The sequence below is a fragment of the Nothoprocta perdicaria genome, unplaced genomic scaffold, assembly GCF_003342845.1.
Source record: "Nothoprocta perdicaria isolate Ctin4 unplaced genomic scaffold, notPer1 scaffold_170, whole genome shotgun sequence".
Taxonomy (NCBI): Eukaryota; Metazoa; Chordata; class Aves; order Tinamiformes; family Tinamidae; genus Nothoprocta; species Nothoprocta perdicaria.
Genome location: NW_020454872.1, coordinates 875,496 through 896,623, shown reverse-complemented (window position 1 = coordinate 896,623; position 21,128 = coordinate 875,496). Strand labels below are relative to the sequence as shown.

At 46.7% G+C, this 21,128-nt stretch overlaps 1 protein-coding gene across 1 annotated transcript in view; it reads right to left on the bottom strand.

Moving 5' to 3' along the window:
* Positions 1-6,644: 6,644 nt before the first annotated feature.
* The window catches only part of RAP1A (RAP1A, member of RAS oncogene family), a 29,358-nt gene continuing 14,874 nt past the window's right edge, over positions 6,645-21,128 (bottom strand). Inside the window, exons 2-9 of the mRNA XM_026036031.1 lie at positions 20,807-20,876; positions 17,012-17,095; positions 15,702-15,770; positions 14,746-14,802; positions 13,496-13,636; positions 11,908-12,051; positions 9,275-9,390; positions 6,645-8,115 (exon numbers count right to left, since the gene is read on the bottom strand). Of these exons, the coding sequence (XP_025891816.1) occupies positions 9,304-9,390; positions 11,908-12,051; positions 13,496-13,636; positions 14,746-14,802; positions 15,702-15,770; positions 17,012-17,068 (555 nt within the window). The 5' untranslated portion in view covers positions 17,069-17,095; positions 20,807-20,876 and the 3' untranslated portion in view covers positions 6,645-8,115; positions 9,275-9,303. The remainder of the gene's footprint in view (positions 8,116-9,274; positions 9,391-11,907; positions 12,052-13,495; positions 13,637-14,745; positions 14,803-15,701; positions 15,771-17,011; positions 17,096-20,806; positions 20,877-21,128) is intronic.

The following is a 21,128-nucleotide window of genomic DNA, read 5'->3' as shown; positions in this document are numbered from 1 at the left end:
CACACAGCCACCGCTAATGAGGCCCTGGCTGCGCTCTGCACCTTTGATAAGAGCAGCTAATAGCAAACCCGGAGCCGTAATTACCCAGCTGGCCGCCCCGCGACGCCGAGCCGGCTCTTTGGAGCTGCACCAATTTCTATTCTTGGGCCGTGCGTGGTCCAGGCCGGATCAAGTGCCTTGCGCTTCCCGTGACACCGATAACAGCCACTCGCATCCCGGCCTTGCGAGGGGGGCGAGGGAAGCTCCGATTCCCTGCGCAGCTGCTCTTCACGCCCAGCAGAAGGTTATTCCCGATAAACACAATCCTGCCTAYGGCAAACGCCTCCCAACACTGGGGCACCAGCGCCAAGTCCCCGCTCTTCCGCAGCCCCCGCACTCCGGCATCCGCCACCGAGAGCCTTGGGGCTCCCCATCCTCATCCTCCTTCCAGGAAAGGCTGCACGGGATCCCCCGGCTCCTCCGCTTCCCATCGGCACCCGCCACGGCAGGGACATGACAGGAGCAGAGACCCACCTCTATACGTGGCATTGAGCAGAAGGGAGACACGGGGCCAGGGAGGTGGCAGAAATAAAGGCTGGAAAGGTGCGGAGCTGCCCATGCCCRCGCGGGCGCCCCGCTCCAGCCCAGATGGCCTCCAGAAGGCTCTCAAATGTGCCCATAATTAATAAGCTCTTGTTTCCAARACCATTTCACAGCTTATTCCTCCGACAACAGGATGGGGCTTCGCAGGACGACAGTGAAGGAAACAGAGGGTCCAGGAAACAGAAGGAAAACAGAGGGGCCAGGCAAGCTCGGGAAGGCGCAACAGGGCGAAGCGCGGCCTGGGCAGGACAAACCGCCCCGTTCCCTCCAAACCCCCCCGTACGTGCAGCGTCCCCCCAGCCGCGCGGCCTCCGCAGCTGCTCGCGGGACTCCTGCCGCGGCGGCGGGGCCGGCGCTCGCGGCTCCCAGCTGCCGCGGGCCCTTTCCAGGCAGCCCCTCGGGTGCCCGGCCCCTCGCGGCAGCTGCGGATTAATGGGCGCTTTGATAGCGGCGCTGCCCACGGCCCCCCCGGCGCCGCCGCCGCTCCCCGGCCGCGCTGTCCTTGCTGCTGGCAAGGCTGCTTCTGAGCACAGCTCTCCTATTTTTTTTATATATATATATATATATATTTATAGAGAATATGTATAGAATGCTCTTGGCCGCAGCGGAGTAGGGCTGGGCACCCCCTGCACGGCCCATTTGGTTCCTCCGCAGGCCTTTGTCAGCTCCCGCTTTCCTTGGGATGCAGACGATGGGCGATCCCGCGGGAATGTTTAATTAACACCATTAACACCATAACACCCACTAGGAGCGGCGGCGAGGTTGGCACCGGGGCTGTCCCCGTGCTGCAGCTGCCTCTGCCCCCGCTCCTAGCGGGTGACAACAAGGCAGATTTTGCTCTGAGCTTCTCGTTTGGCTCCATTAGAGCCAGAGCCTTCTYGCAGGGAGCCCTTCCCCACCAGGGCCGTGCCAGGCACCGGGCAGGGACGCCCCTGGAGAGCCCCAGGACGGGGCTGCTCTCTCCCTTTCCCAGGGAACCTGATACCACAGCCCAGAGCTGCGGCTGCACGAGCACCTACGCGGTCCAGCTGGCGGGAGCAGCAGCCAGGGAGCCAGCCCTCTCCTTCCCAYGGCACGGGCACGTCCCCAGCTGCTCCCACTCACCACCCCGGGGCTTCATCACTTAGTTCTGCCCCCACACTGCAGCTTACCTCGGCCGAAGCTGCCTCAGTCTCAGCCCTGCTTGGGAAGGAGAGCCCCAAAGCTGCTGGCCCACATATGCTAGGTGTGTGCTCCGAAGCGCCCTGAGCCTCCATCCCGCTCCTGCGGAGCCGGGGGCTCATCCCACAGCAGCACCCACCAGAGCCACGACTAGCACTGCAGCCTGTCCGGGGGTTGGCGGAGCCCAACGGCGCCGCAGCAGCTTCCTTGCTTCTGCTATCTCCAACCCAGCGCGTTCTTCCTTGTCCTGGAAAACCCCGTGAGATCTGAGCGAGGAAGGAGTCAAGGCCAAGGTCTCCGTGCTCCTCGGCTGCGGGGACTCGCTGCGTTGCACTGGGAGCAAAGGCTGCAACACGAGAGCAGCTGGAGCTGCGCGGGGTTGGAAAGAGCCCAGTCGCTGCCGGGGCCCATCCTGCAGCCCCAGGGAGCTGGGGCAGCGCCACGGGCTGCCCGGGCCCCGCTCGCTCCTAGCTGCTCCCTGGCACCTCTTTGGCACCTGGGCAAGGGCAGCCGGCTCCAAGGAGGCAGCTCATCCATGTGCACGGAGCTGCTCCAGCCCCAGAGCAGGCGCCAGGAGCGACCCAGCCCTCACCAGACAAYGGGCTCCTTTAGCCCCTCTGCGCACCACAGGCCTAGGGATTTTTATGGCAGAACCAAATCAATACACTTAAATGAGAAAACTTCACTCCCCAGCCAATAAAGCCCGTGTTATCGCTTGTTCAATTAGGGCACTGGGCATACTGACAGGAGAAACAGCTCCCTGCAAGACAGTCATGCACAACCGGGGCTGCTTTTAGTTGCTTCCATGGAAGTTGGGACGTGGATGTGAAGGGACTGTGGAAAACAAGCAGCCCTGTCCACCTCTGCAGTGGGGTGACTGGCCAGATTGCTCCTTGTGCACTGCACAGCACTGGGAGTCACTTACCAAGCTGCATGGGGAGAAATCCATGGGTTTGCACTGTACAGGGCTGCGCCCCTGCCCTGCGCCCYGTCCTGCGCCACCGTCAACGCGCCCGCCGCCCCACGCAGCCCCTGCAAGTCTCCCTCGTTTCAAACAGCATTTATCACAAGGGATTAGCCCCCGGGGGCGCCTGGGCAGTCACATTTAATAATGTACGCTGCTTCAAATCAAATGATCTCTCCTTTGAGCTTAACCCGCTGTAACGCAGCAGCATGATGCTGCTTCCAAAGCTAAATGAAAAACAGTAGCCRTGCACTGGAGCTCTGCAGACCCTCAGGTGTTTAAGCACACACTAGGAACACTGAGGAGAGGTATAAGGGTCCGYGGCTACTTGGCCTGGTGATCTGTAACAACCTGCTGCTTCAGCTGCATTTGCTACAGTGGGACGGCCCCTCTGGCTCGAGCACCGGGCCACARTTCCCAATTTTCTGCAGTCTGGGACTGCACCACGAAACAGCGACTGGCTGCTGAATTCCTGCACCAGTAACTAATTCACATGAAAAACCCAGGGAATCCCAGAGGCACCCAACTCATCCGAGCAGTCCTTCCGCGCAGATTGTTCTTTCTCGAGTCTCACCGAACCTCTCCAAGCGAGACTCGCAGTCTATTCAGGCACCCGTCGCATCCAGCAAAGGAGCAGTCTTTGCACCTAGTGCATTCGGAGAGCACGAGGCAGAGGGAACGTGCGTCAGAGCCGGCTGCGCTGGATGAAATATTCAGAAGGCAGCAGCCGGGAGCGGGGCGAGCCACGTGCCAGAGGGAGCCGCGGGGCTGCTCCGTGCGGAGCGGCGCTTCCCGGCACCGCGTCCTGGCGCCCGCAGGGGCCTCGTTCCGCCTGGGAACGCGGCCTGGGCGCAGCTGCGCCACGGGCGCCTGTTCCCACAGCGCGCTCCCGCGCGGCATTCCCTGCGGGATCGCACAGTTGCTTCCACAGATGTGCCAGGATGCCAGGGCCGCGTGACTTGGCGGAAGGCGCTGGCCGCGAGCGCTCGGGAAGGGCCCAGCTGCACCTAGCGGGGCYGGGGGACCCGAGGGGCCCCGGTGTGCCCGAGAAGCGCCCAGCACAAACAGGGCCACCAGGCTGCCCYGTGGAACCCCGTTTATTCCCCCATAAAAACTAAAAGGAAGCCTCTGCATCCTGCAAACTTCGCCCCACAGCAGAGGGAAGGGAAGGCCTTGGTGAAATACAACTTGGTTTGCTCCCTGCACTCACTCTCACAGAGAGGCACCGGGGTCAGGACGGGAGGGCTTGCACCCATGAGGCTGTCAGGTTTGACATTTAACATTTAACACTCAGAAGCTGCTGCAAATACCCAGAATAATCCCACAGTTTCTTAAGAGAACAACCTGAAAACACCCCTCAGGCATGACAGAAGTTGTACTTTACCTGGAAGATTGTTCACAAATTAGTTTGTACCTCAAGTAAAATACTTGCTGTGTGTGGAACTAGTCAAACCTTTGAAAAACAAGAAATCTTTCTCTCTACAGACTGTTCCATCATCTTAGCAACAAAACAGTAAAACATTCAAAGGTTTATCTTTGCCCGTGCAATTAAAATGTTCACAGAGTGTTTATTTAAGATTTTGCAAAGCTTTTTTTACTTATATGGCAAAACCTGCTGAAGAGCTGGAGCAGCCCGTGCASAGCGCGGCAGGGCCGGCCCCAGCGCCGGGGGCTGCAGAATGAACCATCCCGGGGGGTTATTTATGTCGGGGGGAGGCCGGCACGACGCGGGGCAGCCAGGCCCGGCACATCCCTGTGCAGGGCACACCAGCTGCTGTGTAAAAACCCAGTTTCACAGGCTCACTGAAGGGTGGGATAAATGCAATAGGATGCAGTAGGAATAAGGCTGTTATTCCGAAGATGAGGATTTTATGCTTACCAGAAACAGGGCAATCCTTCACCAAGAGACCYGCACAGGGAGGCGTTGCGATTGCCCCATGCACGTCGCTGCGCTCCTGCTTCCCCCTCCTTGCAACACTTCCCTTGGCATCTCTGCAGGAGCTGTTGGCAATAACAAAGCATTCTTAAGCATCAGATGCAAATCATTAGCAGAAAATTAGTAAGAGATTGTTTTCTGTGAAGATTCCTGTCTGCATTTTGAGCAGTATTAAAACACAGGGCCCAGAAACCTGAAATTCCTTCCCTGTTTTCCTCTCTGCCGTAGCGAGGCTGTGCCGGTGCATCCCGCTCCGGCGGCCCGGCCAGCACCCCAGACCCACTGGTGCTCCCGGCCTCCTGGCACCGCGCAGGGCCGGCCCAAACCCCCAGCGCTGCCCGGAGCAGCGGCCGCTCCGCAGCCCAACGCAGTCCAGCCCCTCCGGTTCCCAGTGCTGGCAACACAAACCAGACCCACGTTAGTTCTGCACCGGGCTTTGCATTAAGGTCCTTGTGCTCCGGCTGCACACGAGGCCCCTGTGCACCACCGTGCAGCTCCAAGGAGCAGATCCAGCGCAGCAGGATCGGGGCCCTCCCCGAGACAGCCTGACAGCCCCTCGCGCAGCTCCCGGCGCTGCTGTGCACTTGCATTACAATCAAACTTGCAATTAGAACTCTCTGGTAAGGCAGATCCTACAAGATTAGGCAGTTATCATCTGATCTGACATTAGACGGGAAAACATGTTTCAAAACCTTTACATAACACAGAAAATGAACAGATAAGTACGGGCTGATGAAGTTTGAAGAAGGGCGCACTTGCAGAGACAGCAGTGAATCACATAGGCTGAATTTGTGCATAACAACTCAAATGGGTGGAATTACATCCCCAATGACTCTGGGGTCTGCGTGGCTTAATTGAAATTTCAAATGTGCTCCTTTCCTAGCAGCAAATGTTGCTTTATATGCTTGGATGCGGGTCGAGGCAGCAGCCTGCAGCTCCCCTTCCGGCAGATTTCTACTTTAACCTCTCTTAGGACATTCTCGAGTAAATCCATATTGCAACCAGTGAAACGTTAAACATCACATGCTGGGGGATGATTCTCTTTGGAAACAAGACTAAGTAGCATATGCTGGAGTATATCTAAGGGCAGAATTTGGGCTATTGTGCTAAAATCCATTAAATACAAAAATAATACCCACTGACATGGCAGATTCATTGTATAACACACAAAGCAAGAGCACCCAGGGCAGACCCTTCACAAACAGGGCCATCTTCCCAAGGCCTCTGCTCTATCCCCCGCGCCSTGGCAGCCTCGGCTCCTTGCAGCACAGGGCACCGGTGCCAGCCAGCACTCCTTGCAAACTGTTTATATTCTTACTTAGCTGCAGTAATTAAAGCAGCTCTCCATCTGCTCCCGCTTCAGTTGGCTGTTGTTGGCAGACACCACCACCTAGTGGCAAGCCAAGATATATTTAACTGCTACGAAAACCTCTCTTCTCTTGTCCCAGGGCTATTTTCTATTTTGCAGYCCAAACACCACAGCACCAGCTCCCCCCGTCCCAGTAAGGCAGCACTCACCCCAGGTCTCCCCTGCTCTCCAACTTGAGCCCTTCCCCAGAAAGGGGCTCACACCACCCAGTTGGGATTAGGTTTCTACTTTCATAGAAGAGACATCTAATAATAATCATTAAAATTACTTTATTACTAAAATATTTTACATTTAGTAAAGATAACAAACCTGCAAACACCATGCTTCTGCTCCTCCTGAGAAACGAGGCACACACGCAGGTTGAAGGCAGCCAACTAAGCAACTAGCAGTTGTCCTACTAACATGTAAATAGGCAGATGTTTTCACATTGCCATCCAAATATTTAGATCCAGTCTCCTCTGGGCTGCATTTAGAACCTGGGATCTGTTCTAATGCAACAGCTGCATCAGTAATAGCTTTGGAAAAGAGAGAAATTTCTCACACCTGGTTTCCAATAAAACTACAGAAGGGATCCAGGCCATTCGGGACAAAGTCCATCCTGAGTTTTCTCCACTGTGATGATACTGTTCTTCTCACTTAACTCTGAAGCGAAGCAGGAACGAGCTCTCCAGCACCGACGCAGTCTCAGCAGTGCCAAGCTGAAGATGCAGTTTGGGCCCAGCAGGTCCCCAGAGCGGTGGTGGCTTCACTGCTGTGCACAGGAGGCTTGGGGCTGACCACCCCCAGGCCTCTTCACACCCTGCTCTTACCTCTAGGAATTGAAAAAGAAAAAGCTGGAGGGGAAGAAGGGGGTAGGAAATGGGGTAACATCCAGAATTAAGAGAAAACCCTTTGGGCTCACTGTGTAACTCGGGTAACACTAGGCAGGTGTAGAGCAGCTGTTTGCTTTGGTGGAACTATTTACTCGGAACCAACTCTCCACTGCAGTTTCGTTTTGAGATGCTGATGGTAACTTGTGCCCTGCAGAACAACATTGACAAAACAGGGGGTCTGCCACTGACGTGTGTAACTGCAAGAAACTGAAGAGCATAGCAAAAGTCAGACCTTGATATAGCATTAAAATAACTTTGTACATATTAAAGAGGAAATCTTTTCAACAGAACACCATCTTTAAACAGTCAAATAATGTACAAAACTAAGAGTATCCTTCTGTACTTGTGTGTGCAGTATGATTTCTACACCCAATAAGGAGTGACGTGAATGTGAAGACATTTCACTGGTATGACACRTTCCTTCATCTACCAGAACGGAAGGGAATTCACAAAACATTTATAAAAACAAAGCCTGGAAACAGTAACAAAAACACAGAAACAAAATGAAAATGTACTAAAATTTAATCATTCATAAAAGCTGTAATTTAATCTGTGACAGTAAAACACAAAAAGCAATATTAGAGTTGGTTTAGTATATTATATATTTCTGCTTTTAAAGCCATAGAAATCAGTTACCCCATTTTTTCCTATAAAAGACCCATTTTTCCAAAGCATTATGCACAAACATTTTTAATTAGAATATAATGGCAGAATGAAATAATGATATTCCATAACTTTTAAATATAAAATGAAGTCAATGACTCAAAGTTATTTGTTGCAGTGAGTTCAAAGGGAAATCTCAGATAATATATATATATATCTATGTAGTTATAGATATAAAATATAATGGTGGAACATTTTTAGTGCTTGATGGGGAGAAATTATGATAAAAAGGTCAATATGAAATTTTAATTATAGTAGCAATACCTAACATTTGAAATGCATCCATGCTCCTTTGTATAATTATACACTAGAGTCAATTATATTTATTTTCACATCTGTTAATTGCTATTGCAAAGGAGAAATACTATAGTCTTAAATTTCCAAGAGATATACACAGAGCAATTTCGTTTTCCAGGGACTGTGTGCAAACCATTTTAAGATCTAAATTCTTCTCATAGTATACAAAAACAGGAGAAGCTTCCTCAGATATGCTGTTAATTTCTGTAAGGTTTTGAAATCTGGAATGCTGGCACTTTCCATTTAGGCAACAGTTCTTCATTCCTGCGATCTAGAAAAAGCAAAAGGAGACGATGGGGGAAATATTTCTCATGCTCGAGACAAACGAATCTGAAAGAAGGCCTGAACGTTTCCCCAAATAACTGCCCACAAACATGCTTGTAAAAACATGCAGCATTTCAGCAGGAAAAGGTTATCTTACTTCATTATTATGATTTGTTCCTACTGTCCTTTGAATTCTGAGGTACAAAAAGAAAAAAAAATCACTTTGGAGACAAACTCATTCAGAAGCAAGTTCTTGTTTTACCATGAGTGCACAAAGCAGTAGGAGAGAGCTGAAAGGCACGTGAACCTAAAGCATAAAAACAAGAGCCTGCAGGTTACTACTGGCTCCAGTTGTCCTACACCTAGGCTAAGCCAACGTGCACCTAGGCCATGAGCCTCAGAGGGCAGAAGGGCARAGAACCCTGCAGTGATTTGCAGTTCTCCACATTTCTGAACGTTCCTTCCTTCTGTGCCAGAGGCTGTTGCCCTTATCCTGGGTGYCTTGCCACACACTTGGTGTGCCCATACCAACGGCTCCAACCTACGCTGTATTCCTGGGAAAACCTGGAAACCTGCAGTTACAGAAATGCTGTCTCCCTTCAGGAGTGCTTTACAGCAGCTGTAAGCACACAGCGTACCCTGCCAAGATACACAGGAAGATTATTTATAGCATGTCTCCAACCTTGGGCTTCTTTTTTTTTTTTTTTTTTTTTTTTTTTTTTTTTTTTTTTTNCTTCTCTGCCATTGAGATCTATGTCCCACCCACAGAAAGTCACAATTGTCCTCAGGTCACCACGCCAGCAGCTGCAACTGCACCACGTTGCACAAAGGCTACTAAAATTCAGAGGGGAAAGAGGAAGTAAAACTGAGCCAGGGCTGCTGAGCCCTCGTGTCACAAGACGCAGGGAGATGCTCCCAAGTGCAGGAAACCCTTGGCCAGATCCCTCTGTGACCTGATGTTACTAGTGAACCCAAGCAAATGAGAAAGAGAGAAACAAGTTGAACTGTTTTCTGCTAGGTCAGTGAGAGAAACTGCCTTCCAGAAACATCCAAAAGCAACCGACCAGGAAGGGATCTTATAYGGGAGCGAAGGGAAGGAAGAGGGACAAGACCCCATCAATGAGGATGAGTTCATCTCCAGATTAACCAATCTGGACAGCTCTTACCTGGCTCAGAGCTGCTGCGCGATGGGAGTCTAAAGCAGCAGACATGATTTCTTTTTAGGCTTCTTCTTTTCCACTGGTGTTTTTCTATTTATCTGTCTGACCAAGTCATAAAAGATCTGGAAACAAAAAATGCAAACTGAAAATCAAAACACTATCAAAATGTCAAAAACCAGACAGGCTGACAACTGGAACTCTCATGGTGATGCAGTTTTCTATGTTCAAACTGATTGTATTGATCTCAACATATTTCTCWAACAGCTGCTCGTAAGACAACAGAGCACAGTGTTCATATGAGCATGCAGAAAATAAAGCTGTAAACTCATATTTGCTCTTCCCTGACCCTTCAATCTAYGTGCCCCCTTCAGGATACAAGCAACAAAACCTTCAGCAGAGCATGGGGGGAAATGCAGCAAATCCTTTGCTTTGGAAGAAAGCTGGGAAATGACAGAACGGACTTTTCCAGAYTGACCTAATATCTGTATGGGGGATCCCTTCACAGGTGGTTGCTAAACGGATGAGCATCCCTGCCAGCAGCAGGGTTTGCACTGTCTTTACACACAGCTCCCACCTTCAAAAGCAGTTTTCCATCAGTAACCGCATGGGAGGTGCTATTAGCTTTCCTATTTGCCATATGGTTTGGAGTTGGTAATAACTTACTCCACCTTTCTGCTGATTCAATCTATTGTTTTTTAATAATAAATTTGCCCAGGAAAAGCAATATATCTACCATGGACTCCTGACAGTTCCAGAAGGGCTTGATTACAGGGGCCTCTCAAGTCAGAGATGAATTTTGTGCAAATGCTTTCACAATGAGTYGGTTTCCCAGCAATACATTTATAAGAAAAGCTTTGCAAAGATGGAGCTATTTCATGGTATTGAAGAGAAATTTTTAAACTTTCCAAGAGCCCCACCCTCCATTCCTTGTTTACTTTCCTCCTTCCTGGAGTGGCTGCTGGCTCATAAATTCTTGTTGATATCAAGGAAGTTCAAATTAAATGAACTATATCAAACTGCAACTGAAAATTAAGAATTTTTCCAAGTATCACATGAAAGGACTAGCACATAGCACAGCTATTCCAAGTAATACATTGTTTRGTTCATGGTTTGTTCCTTCTCTTTGATTTTCTCAGCTTTTGATTTTCATAAGCAGACAGTGTAAAGTCATCCTGGTGTTATCTCCAGTTTACAAAAGTACAGGATCTGTGGCAAAACATCCTTTGTGCCTTAGCTACCAGGAGCCTTGGAAGTCAGAGTACCTTGAGGCCTTAACAAGTTTAAAACAAGCCATTTTGTGACAAGGTGACAACGAAACAGCCACGGTTAACAAAGGCCCCGGTGATGCAAGAACTCAGCACATATTGGACTAGAACACGAAGATCACAGAAACCTTCCAGAGCAGCATTTTCTTGTGCACGGTGCCTCTCCCTGAGGCAGTTGCCATCCCAGGAAAACAGACGCTCACACATTACACTAYGTAAAACCCACGAGTGGCCGTGTGTGCCTGTCACAAGCCAGCTCACCACGCTGCCCACCAGCGGGAATCTCTGGGCTGGACACCTCTGGCTAACAAGATCAGTCTTTAGCAGAAATTGKGGAAACAGAGCAAATTTCTTTCTGTAACATGGCATGATCTGCTCAGCAGCTTTGGCCACCAGTTTCTTTGCTAACACAGTTTTGATAAAGCACAGATAAAAGGCAAGGAGTTACTCTTTGCAGCATGAGTCCAGCTCAGCGAGCCATATTCACCAGGTTAGGTCAACGTGCACGTAGCTAGGCTGCTCCCCAGCATGGGAGCTGCAGCTCACGCAGCTCGGAGTTGCCTTTCCTTTCAACCTGATGGATGAGGTGCTGGGCACTTCCCCAGAGCTGCCAAATTAATTCTGGGTCCAATCCAAAACCCCACTGCTTCTCCTTATCACACAAGCCTCCTAAATGGGCTCAGTTATCTCTTGGCAACAACCCAGCTCTGCTCAATGGAGTCACCTTAGTGTTTGTGACTGAAAAACTGGCCTCTATCACAGTCAGAAAACTCACATGCAGACTAAGGGCTTGGTGCCCGGTGTCAAGCAGAGCTCCATTAGCAGAACCACACTGCCACAGAGTACAATAAGAGGCACACCTATTTGCAAAGGTGTTTCTCAGCTCAGCACAGGGACTGCTCAGGCATATGTTTGGACTCAGTTTCAGTAAATTAGCAGCTTACCAGAGAAGAACTGTGATGGGATGTCTGTTTGAGCAGCCAGATGTAGCAGGAATGTGAAAAGCAAACACTTTCAAACACAACAGCCAAGAGCGTGCAACACGACAAATAATACAATGGGGCACAATCCACGTTCTGAATAGCAGGACTTATCTTAAACTTTAGCTGAAAAGGATATCTTTTTATCTCAGGTARGGGTCATCCAGGGAATTGCACTTACTCAGCACCTTCTGCTATTTATGCCCTCTAACACAGACTGTACAAAGCCTTTACCTGGAAAGGTCTCCCACCCTTTACATATAAAAAGAGCAGATTTCCTTACAGCAAATCACCACTCTAAATAGACTGCATCCTAACACTTCCTTAGGTCGAGACTCCAGAACAATCCTGAATCTTCAGGAGCAGCAAAGACAAGAGAACAGCTGACAGTTACCTCATTAACATTGATTTTAGACTTTGCAGATGATTCTAGGAAGGCACAGTTACACCACTGTCTTGCTAAGTTTTGACCCTGTTCTTTGCCGACTACACGCTCTTCTTCCAGGTCACATTTATTGCCGACCAAAATCATTGGAACCTGGAGAGGCGAGAAAGAACAAGAGGTATTAGCGAAACTCAATATATAACGCGGACCACTCAAACAAAACTATAGTTCACAAAGACCATTTCTTCCAAATGTCTGGTATTTTCTACAGGGTTGACCAGAATCCATCCTGCAGCCACCCCGGCTCAGTAACAGCTAAACATATGAAGGACAGCCACAGATATTTCAACAAAATCCTAAGTTAAGAAGTATCTACCTTCTGGTATTTATATCTAACACTGTTCTACTAAATATCCCTCAGCTTGGTATTATCCACCAAATTAACTTATTTCAGGCAGCAGTGTATAAAGCATGTGCCTAGAGATGCACTGTTTTGGCCCTTTTTACACCTATGTGCATTTTTTTAGCTCAGCAAAGCATAACTTAAATGTTCAAAAAGTTCCCAAACTTGGATTCAACAAGTAATATCCTGTTACCACAAAAATTAATAAAAGCATTTTAATAACTAAATCAAAGAACCAAAGTAAAAATTTAAGTAACAGTCTCCACTGTCTGTGAGCTTGCCCAGCTTACAGTGCAAATTCTCTTGCAAACTGCACAGCTGAGTGAGCAGTGCAGGGCTTTGACCTAGAGGCTAATAAAAGAATCATGTAACCAGGGATTTAGGCAAACATAATCCCCACATAAATGAAAAACAGTTTTACATAAATAGAAGTCCAGCCTGTTAAACCAAGGAGGGTACCAGAACCCTAAACCACAAGGTAATCAAGCTTGAAGAATGAGGAAGATCAAGAGCAAGGATAAACTGCAGGAGACTACCCTCAGTTTCGGAGCACATCAAATGGGGGCTGTGCAGTTCCAGAAGCATTTCCCTGAACAGCTACTTAAATKCAGTGTACATGCTTTACCTGTGCTTTGGCCTACATGTGTGTCCTAGCCCTGTTTATTGACCATCATCACTCCTAATTGCAAAAAAAGAAAATTGTAAGATTTCTTAAAAAAAAAAGAATAAAGTCTCTTCATGGGGGTTTACATTCTCTCAGTAATGAGGCTGAGCACCTATCCTCCACTTGACAGGTCCCTGGGATAGTTACTGGAGAATTATGGCCTCTCACAGTTGGAGCTGATTTGTGATCTCTGCTTTATTCAAGCAGCTATACAAACCAAACCAGCACAATTATTGTAGTGGGTTCTACTTCATTCAGTAAGACCAGAGCTATTTAACAAACCGTTAAAAGGTTCAACACTTCCCTTGCTATTGACAGAGCTGAAGCAAAGGCAAGTGAACAGCCCCTGCCCTCTCAGTCCTTACTGACACCTCCCACTTACACAGTGGCATGAAATGCACTAGCATGCATTTCATGCAGTGGCATGAAAAGCCAAAAGCATTCCTAGGAAAAGAATTTTTGCTCATGTACAGGTACCTCTGTTTACTTACAATAACACTTGAACCATTTTCACAAAGTATTTTACTTACATCTTCAGTGTCCTTAACCCGTAAAATCTGTTCCCGCAGGTCCTGTAAGTCATTAAATGTGGACTGTGCTGTAATAGAATATACTAGTGCAAACCCTTGACCATTCTTCATATACAGATCCCTCATTGCTGTAAACTGCTCCTGTAAACAAATATTAAAAAAAATAGTCAGTTAGCCATTAGACATTTTGTAGTGTTTTCATTTATTGTCTGATCCAACATGATTTCCCCAGACAAAGGGGATTGTAAATGCAGTTTCTCCTCTAATACAACCCTGAAGAAGGTCTAGGTATCACACATCTTCATGCCTCATTGCAGCATGATTCTGTGGGAAGCAAGCATCAGACCACTTCAACATGCTATCTAAAGCATGAAAAGAGCTTCAAGGTTCAATGCAATAAGGACAGAACTGCAAGAGCAAGCTCTAAGACCTGTACTAGGTTGCTGTCTTTGGTCCAGTTACTTTCACAGAAACTGTGTAATTAAACATCCTGTTTCTGTGCCTTTGTATTATTGTCAGTGAAGTTCAAAGCTTTCCAAATCAAATAGTAACTGCATTTTAGGAAGCACATACTCTCCCTGTGATGTTCACTCTCCTATTACAAGGTCTATTTATTTACTGTCCTGCAAAATCCTATTCAGTAAAGTGACATTTTTACTTTAAATGGCAAGGAGAGTTTCAAGGATTTTTGCTGCTATGAGCAGGCAGGATGACAYGAGCCTCCTCAACACAGTAAAAGCAGCATCAGGAAGAGGTCATCTAAGTAGAAGATGACAATTAGAAAATAAGTAGATGATTCTGTGAAAAGTACACAGTTTTTGATGAATTTCTCTCCACATGGACTAATGTGACAAGCCCAGAGGCACTACTGAAGCATGGCCCAGAAGCACCTTCAACTCACATGAGCTCTAGACACAACCTCTTTTCTCCCCATAGGAAGAAACTGCTGTTTGCAGCAAAGTCCTTAAGTGATCTACCTACTGAAGGAAGATGTAGAAGAGGCTAAAAGAGTGCTCATAGAGACTTGGTTTTAAGAGAAGCAGCTGAAATGATTCAGCACTTCAAACTGCCCACAATTAGCTACAGAAAGATGCTATCTTATTGCTAAGTTCTTTTTCTCCTTTCTGCCTTTCCATCCAGCCCATCAACTGATTCTCCTTGGAAAGGATTAGGAGAGTAAGTGCTATTCTTCACACCTCATTCTTAATGGGAAAGCTATGTATCTATTAGAAGAAAAAGTTATAACTTACTGTCCCTGCTGTATCGAGGATTTCAAGCATACACTGTTGACAGTCTACTTCCACTTGCTGGGGAAAGAGAGCAGAGAAACAGTTAAAGTGAAGTCTGAAATAAAGAACTAGGAAAGTGGTATTTCACTTTAGACGTAGAGCAAACGGCTCTAAGCCACTTGCACTTTTCCAACAGTCCAAGAGGCACTTTTGGGAGCGGATAAMCTGCACCCCAGGTTAGACATTTGGGTCATTTCATTTGCGGTCCAGGGCTCTACTGATCATAAAAGCCTAAGTAGCTCATTGCAAACATTTCAACTCAAGTGAAACAAAACCTCACTCTCACAAATTAAAGGGCTTCACTTTTTATTTGCTTGGGCAGAAGAGGGAAGGAGAAAAAGAAATCAATGATTCTTACAGCTAAGGCTTTGTAAGTCTTTATTTGCTAAGAAATGCTGGTGATCAAATAGGGGTAATACCAGAAAAAGCAAATAAATTTAACTACAGAACTGTTTACAGCATTTATACGCAATTATTGCAGGCACAAATAATACAAGTTTTTTGTTTTCTGCCTTTTGTGCCTTTAATTATGGCAACAATCATGCTAATCTGCAAAACAATGGGTTACTTGACATCGGTTTGCRTGAAGAATGCAGCTCTGTGATAGAATTACATAACACCCCAGTGTCAAGGCTTCTGACAAGGGCTTTTGCTCGGCAATTATAGGCCTGCACCCAAAAGGCTGTGAAGATTTTCCAATGTGTTATGCTTGGTTTGAAGGCATATAAACTACATAGTGAAACAGGCATTTCTCAAAGAAAACAACAGAAAGCAATTATGATGCTACAGTAATAAAATCTATGGTGATGAATGATGTACATATATCCTTTGTAACAACTTCTGCAGCTATCAAACATGACAAATGCTGATGTATTTATGTTTTGAAGTATGAGACTTGAAAGAAAATCTTGTTTTACCTTTCTGTATGAATCTTCTATTGTTGGGTCATATTTTTCAACAAATATTCCCTGAACAAACTGTACAGTCTAGGAAAGAAAAAAGTGAAGTCAACATGACCAGTAATATTTATCAAAAGCATCTTATAAAAACCTAACAGCACAAAAATTACTCATCACTAACCATTAATATTCAATTATATGGATCAGAGATACRACATACACAGAGTAAAGCTGTTTGCTCTAGAGGAGATTTTTACTCTCATTACAATTGGGAAGAAAGCACTGCCCAGGCAGCAGTCAAGGAAGCTACAGTAACTGCACTGCTGCCTGTCCAGGGCTTTCGCTCTGTGCTGCTCACCGGGAGGCACAGTCGGTGTCACAGTCACTGTCACACAGGCACRAGGGCTGCGGACAATGGGACGATTTGCAGTGCAACAAACCAAACTGTAACCTAAGCTCTGGTGCAAGCCCAGGGCTGAAAAGAAATACCAGCTTCTTCGTTGGACTCTTCACTTTATATAGTTCAAAAATACATTTAAAGTGACCACTGCAATATTTTAAATCCCATCTTAATGCTTAGAAGTAAAYAGTGACCCTGGTAGCTAAATATTATTCTCACTCACCTGCCAATTGATACTCTGTCCTGCTATGAACATCTGAGATCACCACTGCATATGAATTACAATATACAGTTACAGAGTACCTATGCTGTCAGAAAGGCCTTCAGTTTTGCTTATCAGACCTTTTACAATGATCCCACCAGCAGTGTGTGTGTATATGTATGTGTATATGAACAGCTGGTAATTCCTCCCCTTCCCTGTGATAATGGCAGGGTGTATTTCCTTGTTTTAGATAACTTTACACTTGACCAGCTCTTCACCTTTCTTGCAGCAGAAAGCTGCTTGACTGACACTTGATAAATAGGTGTCAAAAACTCTTAGAACACTTTCCTATCAACTGTGCAMGGTAAGCCCCTTACAAGAAATACTGCAAGCACTCAAGGAGTACAAGTGTGGGTCTGCATTCACCCTTCTGCACTGCAGACACTGGAAGCGACTTGTTCTGCCACTGTGCTTTGAAGCCAGGCTAGCCACCCAGGTTCAGTCCAGGAGAAAGGACTTTCTTCTCCAGAAAAACAACACTACAGTTCACAAATATTTCAGCAGTACAAGGCCAGTTACTGCAAGCCACTCTGCATTTTTAAAAATAACACACACCTTAATGTATTCAACGAGCAATAACTGCAATAAGATGGGTCAGTTTTGAACCCTGTGTATACATATATATTTGTATGAATGAGTTGCAGAACCACTTCCTAACAAACTCACCAAAGCAGACTTGCCAACACCTCCTGAACCAAGGACCACTAGCTTGTACTCACGCATGATGCGGTCTGTTTAAATACCGACAATCTGCAAAACAAGAAATAAAACCAAGAATTAAAAGGCTACCCACACATAGAGATTTACGGCACCATCTCCTGAAGATAATGTTCTAGCTCTTTAAATACACATGACAGCAGAAGTCTCTTTAGTAATAGCTAAGATTTATTTACATTCTTAGTACTCAAATGCAGATGCATTATTCCAACAGCTCCAGTTTATTCCAAATTCCAAAAATAACTTTCAAACTAAAGATTTTGTCCTGCTAACACATTCAAGTACTCAAATGTACAAACTATGTTTGATTCCTATATAGGATCTAATGTTCTTATAGTGAAGTAGAAAAATTGATGCCTTTTTTTTTTTTTTTTTTTTTAATGTGTCATAATGCACCTAAACTATTTCAAAGTTTGCCCTGGAATTCACTTCCTCCTAAGTTTCACCATGCCGGAGCTCAGATTTGCCAGCAATGGAGGCAAATCCTTTGCAAAGGAGGAGGCTCCAGCCATTCTGATGCCGCAGCCTGCGGCGGGTTGCACGTGAATCCACCCGCTAGCAGCRCCGAGCCTTAATCCTGGCTTATGCCTCCTTGCTGCTGCATTGCCAACTTCACAGCAAAAAGCTGCGAGTATTAAACAGAAAAATTAGGTTAGTGAACTACAAGGGCAGAGGTTTGCTTCTCCCACCCACCCCAACAGGGAATGTTTTAGGTCAGTATTTTCTCTCYGGAAAAGGTCAGGCCCAACTCACAGCTGCCAAGGCAGAAACCTCTCTGCTCTTCCCAGCAAAGCCTGTGCCTTTTTATGGAAATCTTTCCACTCCCTGAACTCACCAGGCAGCACCAGAAAATTTCTCAGTCTCTTCAAGATTCCCTGACAAATAAGGCAAATGACAAAGCGGGTGATAAACATTTTACACTATGTTTACATAGGAGCGGGCCCGGGCTCCGTCCCCATCGTCCCTATCGTGGCGCCGGCGCAAACAATGACATCAGCAGCCAGTTATCCGCTCCCGCTCCGAACGCCTTTTCTTCCCAAGTAAGGATTCGGGAACACAAGCGCTCTGAGCTGCTGCTTTCATTCCTCAGACCCTGCAAACCAGCCTTGCCAGGAGAACTGTGAGTTGGACGGTTACAATTGGAAGACTGTTTCAAAAATGAAAGTGTCATTTTATATTCTCATATTTGCTACGAGAAAATATCACCTGTGTTGACTTCTGCTAAAGCAAGTGTGCAAGGAACACAGATCAGGTGTTTCACTTCAGTGCCACTTCTTTGCAACTGTGTCACAAGTCAGGGTTAAAAACTGTGCAGTTAGAGAAAAACGCACATGAATTCCACGGGCAGTTTAAGTCCCAGGTTAGGTCTGGACCCAATTTTTAAAACCCCAGGTCACAACAGAGCCCACCTGCCCCAGCTGGGGCATCTCCAAGTCTGCAGCTGAGCTGGTCTTCCCTCACCCAAATGTCAGAGGGAGGGAGAGGAGCGCTGAAGTCTGCAGCAGTAACCCACAACTTTGAGCACCTTGAAGCTGTTTTTCTTCAACTCTTGAAGTTTGAGCTGCAGTCACTTAACTTCATAGAAATTGAGAAACCAAGTCAGCTTGAAAGGGATTTTCCAGTGTGGTAACTCTYAGCATCTAAAAATAGCCCAAGGAACATATATGCCCTATAGGAAGCTGACAACACTTGGGTTAGAACCCGGGCACCTGCGAGGGCCCATCGAGTGCTTCCCTGAGAAGCAAATCTGAACTTCCTTTTCACAAAGCTCAGGCCCTCGGATGGGAACGAAGGGGAACTCCAACCAGCCGGCCTCCCTTCCTCTTGATAAGACTCCTAAGTCTTCAAAACTGAAGAGTCCCTTGTTTTCAGTACAAACGCAGTTTCGCTGATCCAGTCTTTCTTCACATCCCTGTGGCTCCACAGTCTGTTCCTGCCAAGAAAGCCCCCAAACTAACCAAGCTAAGGGTTAAATATAGCCAGGAACTCTCACTTCTTATTTATAGTAAAAATACTTGTGGGAAAGTTTCAGCCGAGAGCAGCATAAGACTAACTTCTCATTTCTTTTCTACAGTATCTGATTATGTTTTTCAGGTGCAACAGGAAACCAAGATCCTGAAACACATGAGCCTTATTGCTGTAAACCCCACATGCCTTAATTACCTTGTAGCTCTTTCACAAGTGTGTTAATGCTACTTGTTTATACAACATGAATAGAGCACTCAGGAAATTACTATGCAGCATCCTCGCCAACTTACATTTGGCAAACTATTTATGCCCACCTAAATACGGTTATACACAGCACCATTCATTTCCACCCAGAACTCTGGCACTGGTAGCCTGCTGTTAAGCAATGGATGTTTTGAAGCAGTATAAAATTGTTCAATTTGAAAAAAGAGTATCATGGGGCCTGGATTTCATCCGTAACAATGAACAAATCAATCCTGGATCCCACCATGAGAAACACTTGACATCTCAGGATTTTCTCTTCCTAAAATTTATTCACGCAATATCGTCAAGAAGTGGCACATGCTTCTAACTCACCTCCTTCAATCTCCAGAAACACTGGAACTGAAACAGTGGGTTTTAATATTAGAGCAGGACTATCTTTTCTGCTACCACTGTCACCAACACCTATTACCTGGAAAGTGACAGCAGCTTTATTCAAATATTAACAGTACCAGCCACGACCTGTTTGGTTCCTTCTGGAAGAAGGAAGGTGGCTGCTCTGTGAACACAGGGATAAGCCAAGAAGAGAAGCAGGACACTTGGAATACACCTGAATGGAGCACACAGCGGGCAGGACAGCAGAAATGCCTCTCTGAAGGACTGACAGACGGCTATGAACACTGCCGAGGTGTCAGGCTGACGCTGCAGCCTTACACCTGATGCCTGTGTGTGCACTTGCCCACATCTTTATTCAGCAAAGCAAGGGCTGCAATTTGAGCACTGCTCTGAACAACAGGAAGCTGCTGCACACGTGGCCACGGCAGACAGGCTTCAAATGAGAAGTGAACCCTCAGACACGCGCACTGCCACCGGCCAGAGGCTCCAAGCGACTGTGCTCCCGCTGTACGAGGGAGCTGCTTGGGAATTACACAACAGGGTTGGCCCTAAGGGAAGTTAACTGCTCTTGTGAGAGTCTCTCCAGCTCGTCATGGGATTTGTAGTGTGTGATAGTGGGGGAAAAAAGAACGACGTGAGGAGGAGCAAATGTGGCACTGAAAACAGAGCACAGGAATCTCACAGTAACCTGGGCGTGACCTGAACCCTCAGAAATACAAGCGCTTGAATACAATACCATACTTCTGAGGAAGATGATTTATGCTTGTTAGTTCCCTTTTCCTCCTTCCAATGCAGCTACATATATCACATGAGGTACAGGTATTCAGCATAAGGAAGACTGTAAGAGCCCGTGGTTTGATGGATTTGCAGAGCCTGACAAAATACTAAGCATAGCTGCCAACACGCACCCCATGAAGAAAGGTCATGGTAAGCAGGGACACTTCTGACATATCCAAAAGAGCAGAAACTGTGGATGGTTCTGACAGATTTGTACTCCGTGCAAGTGCAGGTGACACCAGGAACGGCAGCACGACTTCGCCTCACTACAGGAAATACGTTTCACACAAACTATTTCAAACAACATGCACATTTGTCAGTTTAAATTCATTCCAACACCTAATAATTTCATAACTGGTAATTTCACTTGAAAACACATTAAGAAAGTTAAAAAAGTCTTACCTTGGCATAAAAGATCTCTCATCAGTCTTAACAGCCTTATGGAAGGATTTTCCAGGCTCCCTACAAGGGACTAAAAAAAAGAATTCATCAAAACGTATTTTAAATTAGAGTGTCTATGAGCATACGATCAACTCAGTTTCAAACCCAAACATGATTGCTACAGAAATTGCCCTTTGCTTAACCAAAGCAATTCTAAGCCATTTCTACCACTGATAGAACCAAGTTAGCTTAAATACACAAACTTTAACATGATTTCATCCTGCATCTGGAGCAGTGAAAGGCCTAGGTGGCAAGGGAAAAAAACCTGACAGTTTTCTTCCAA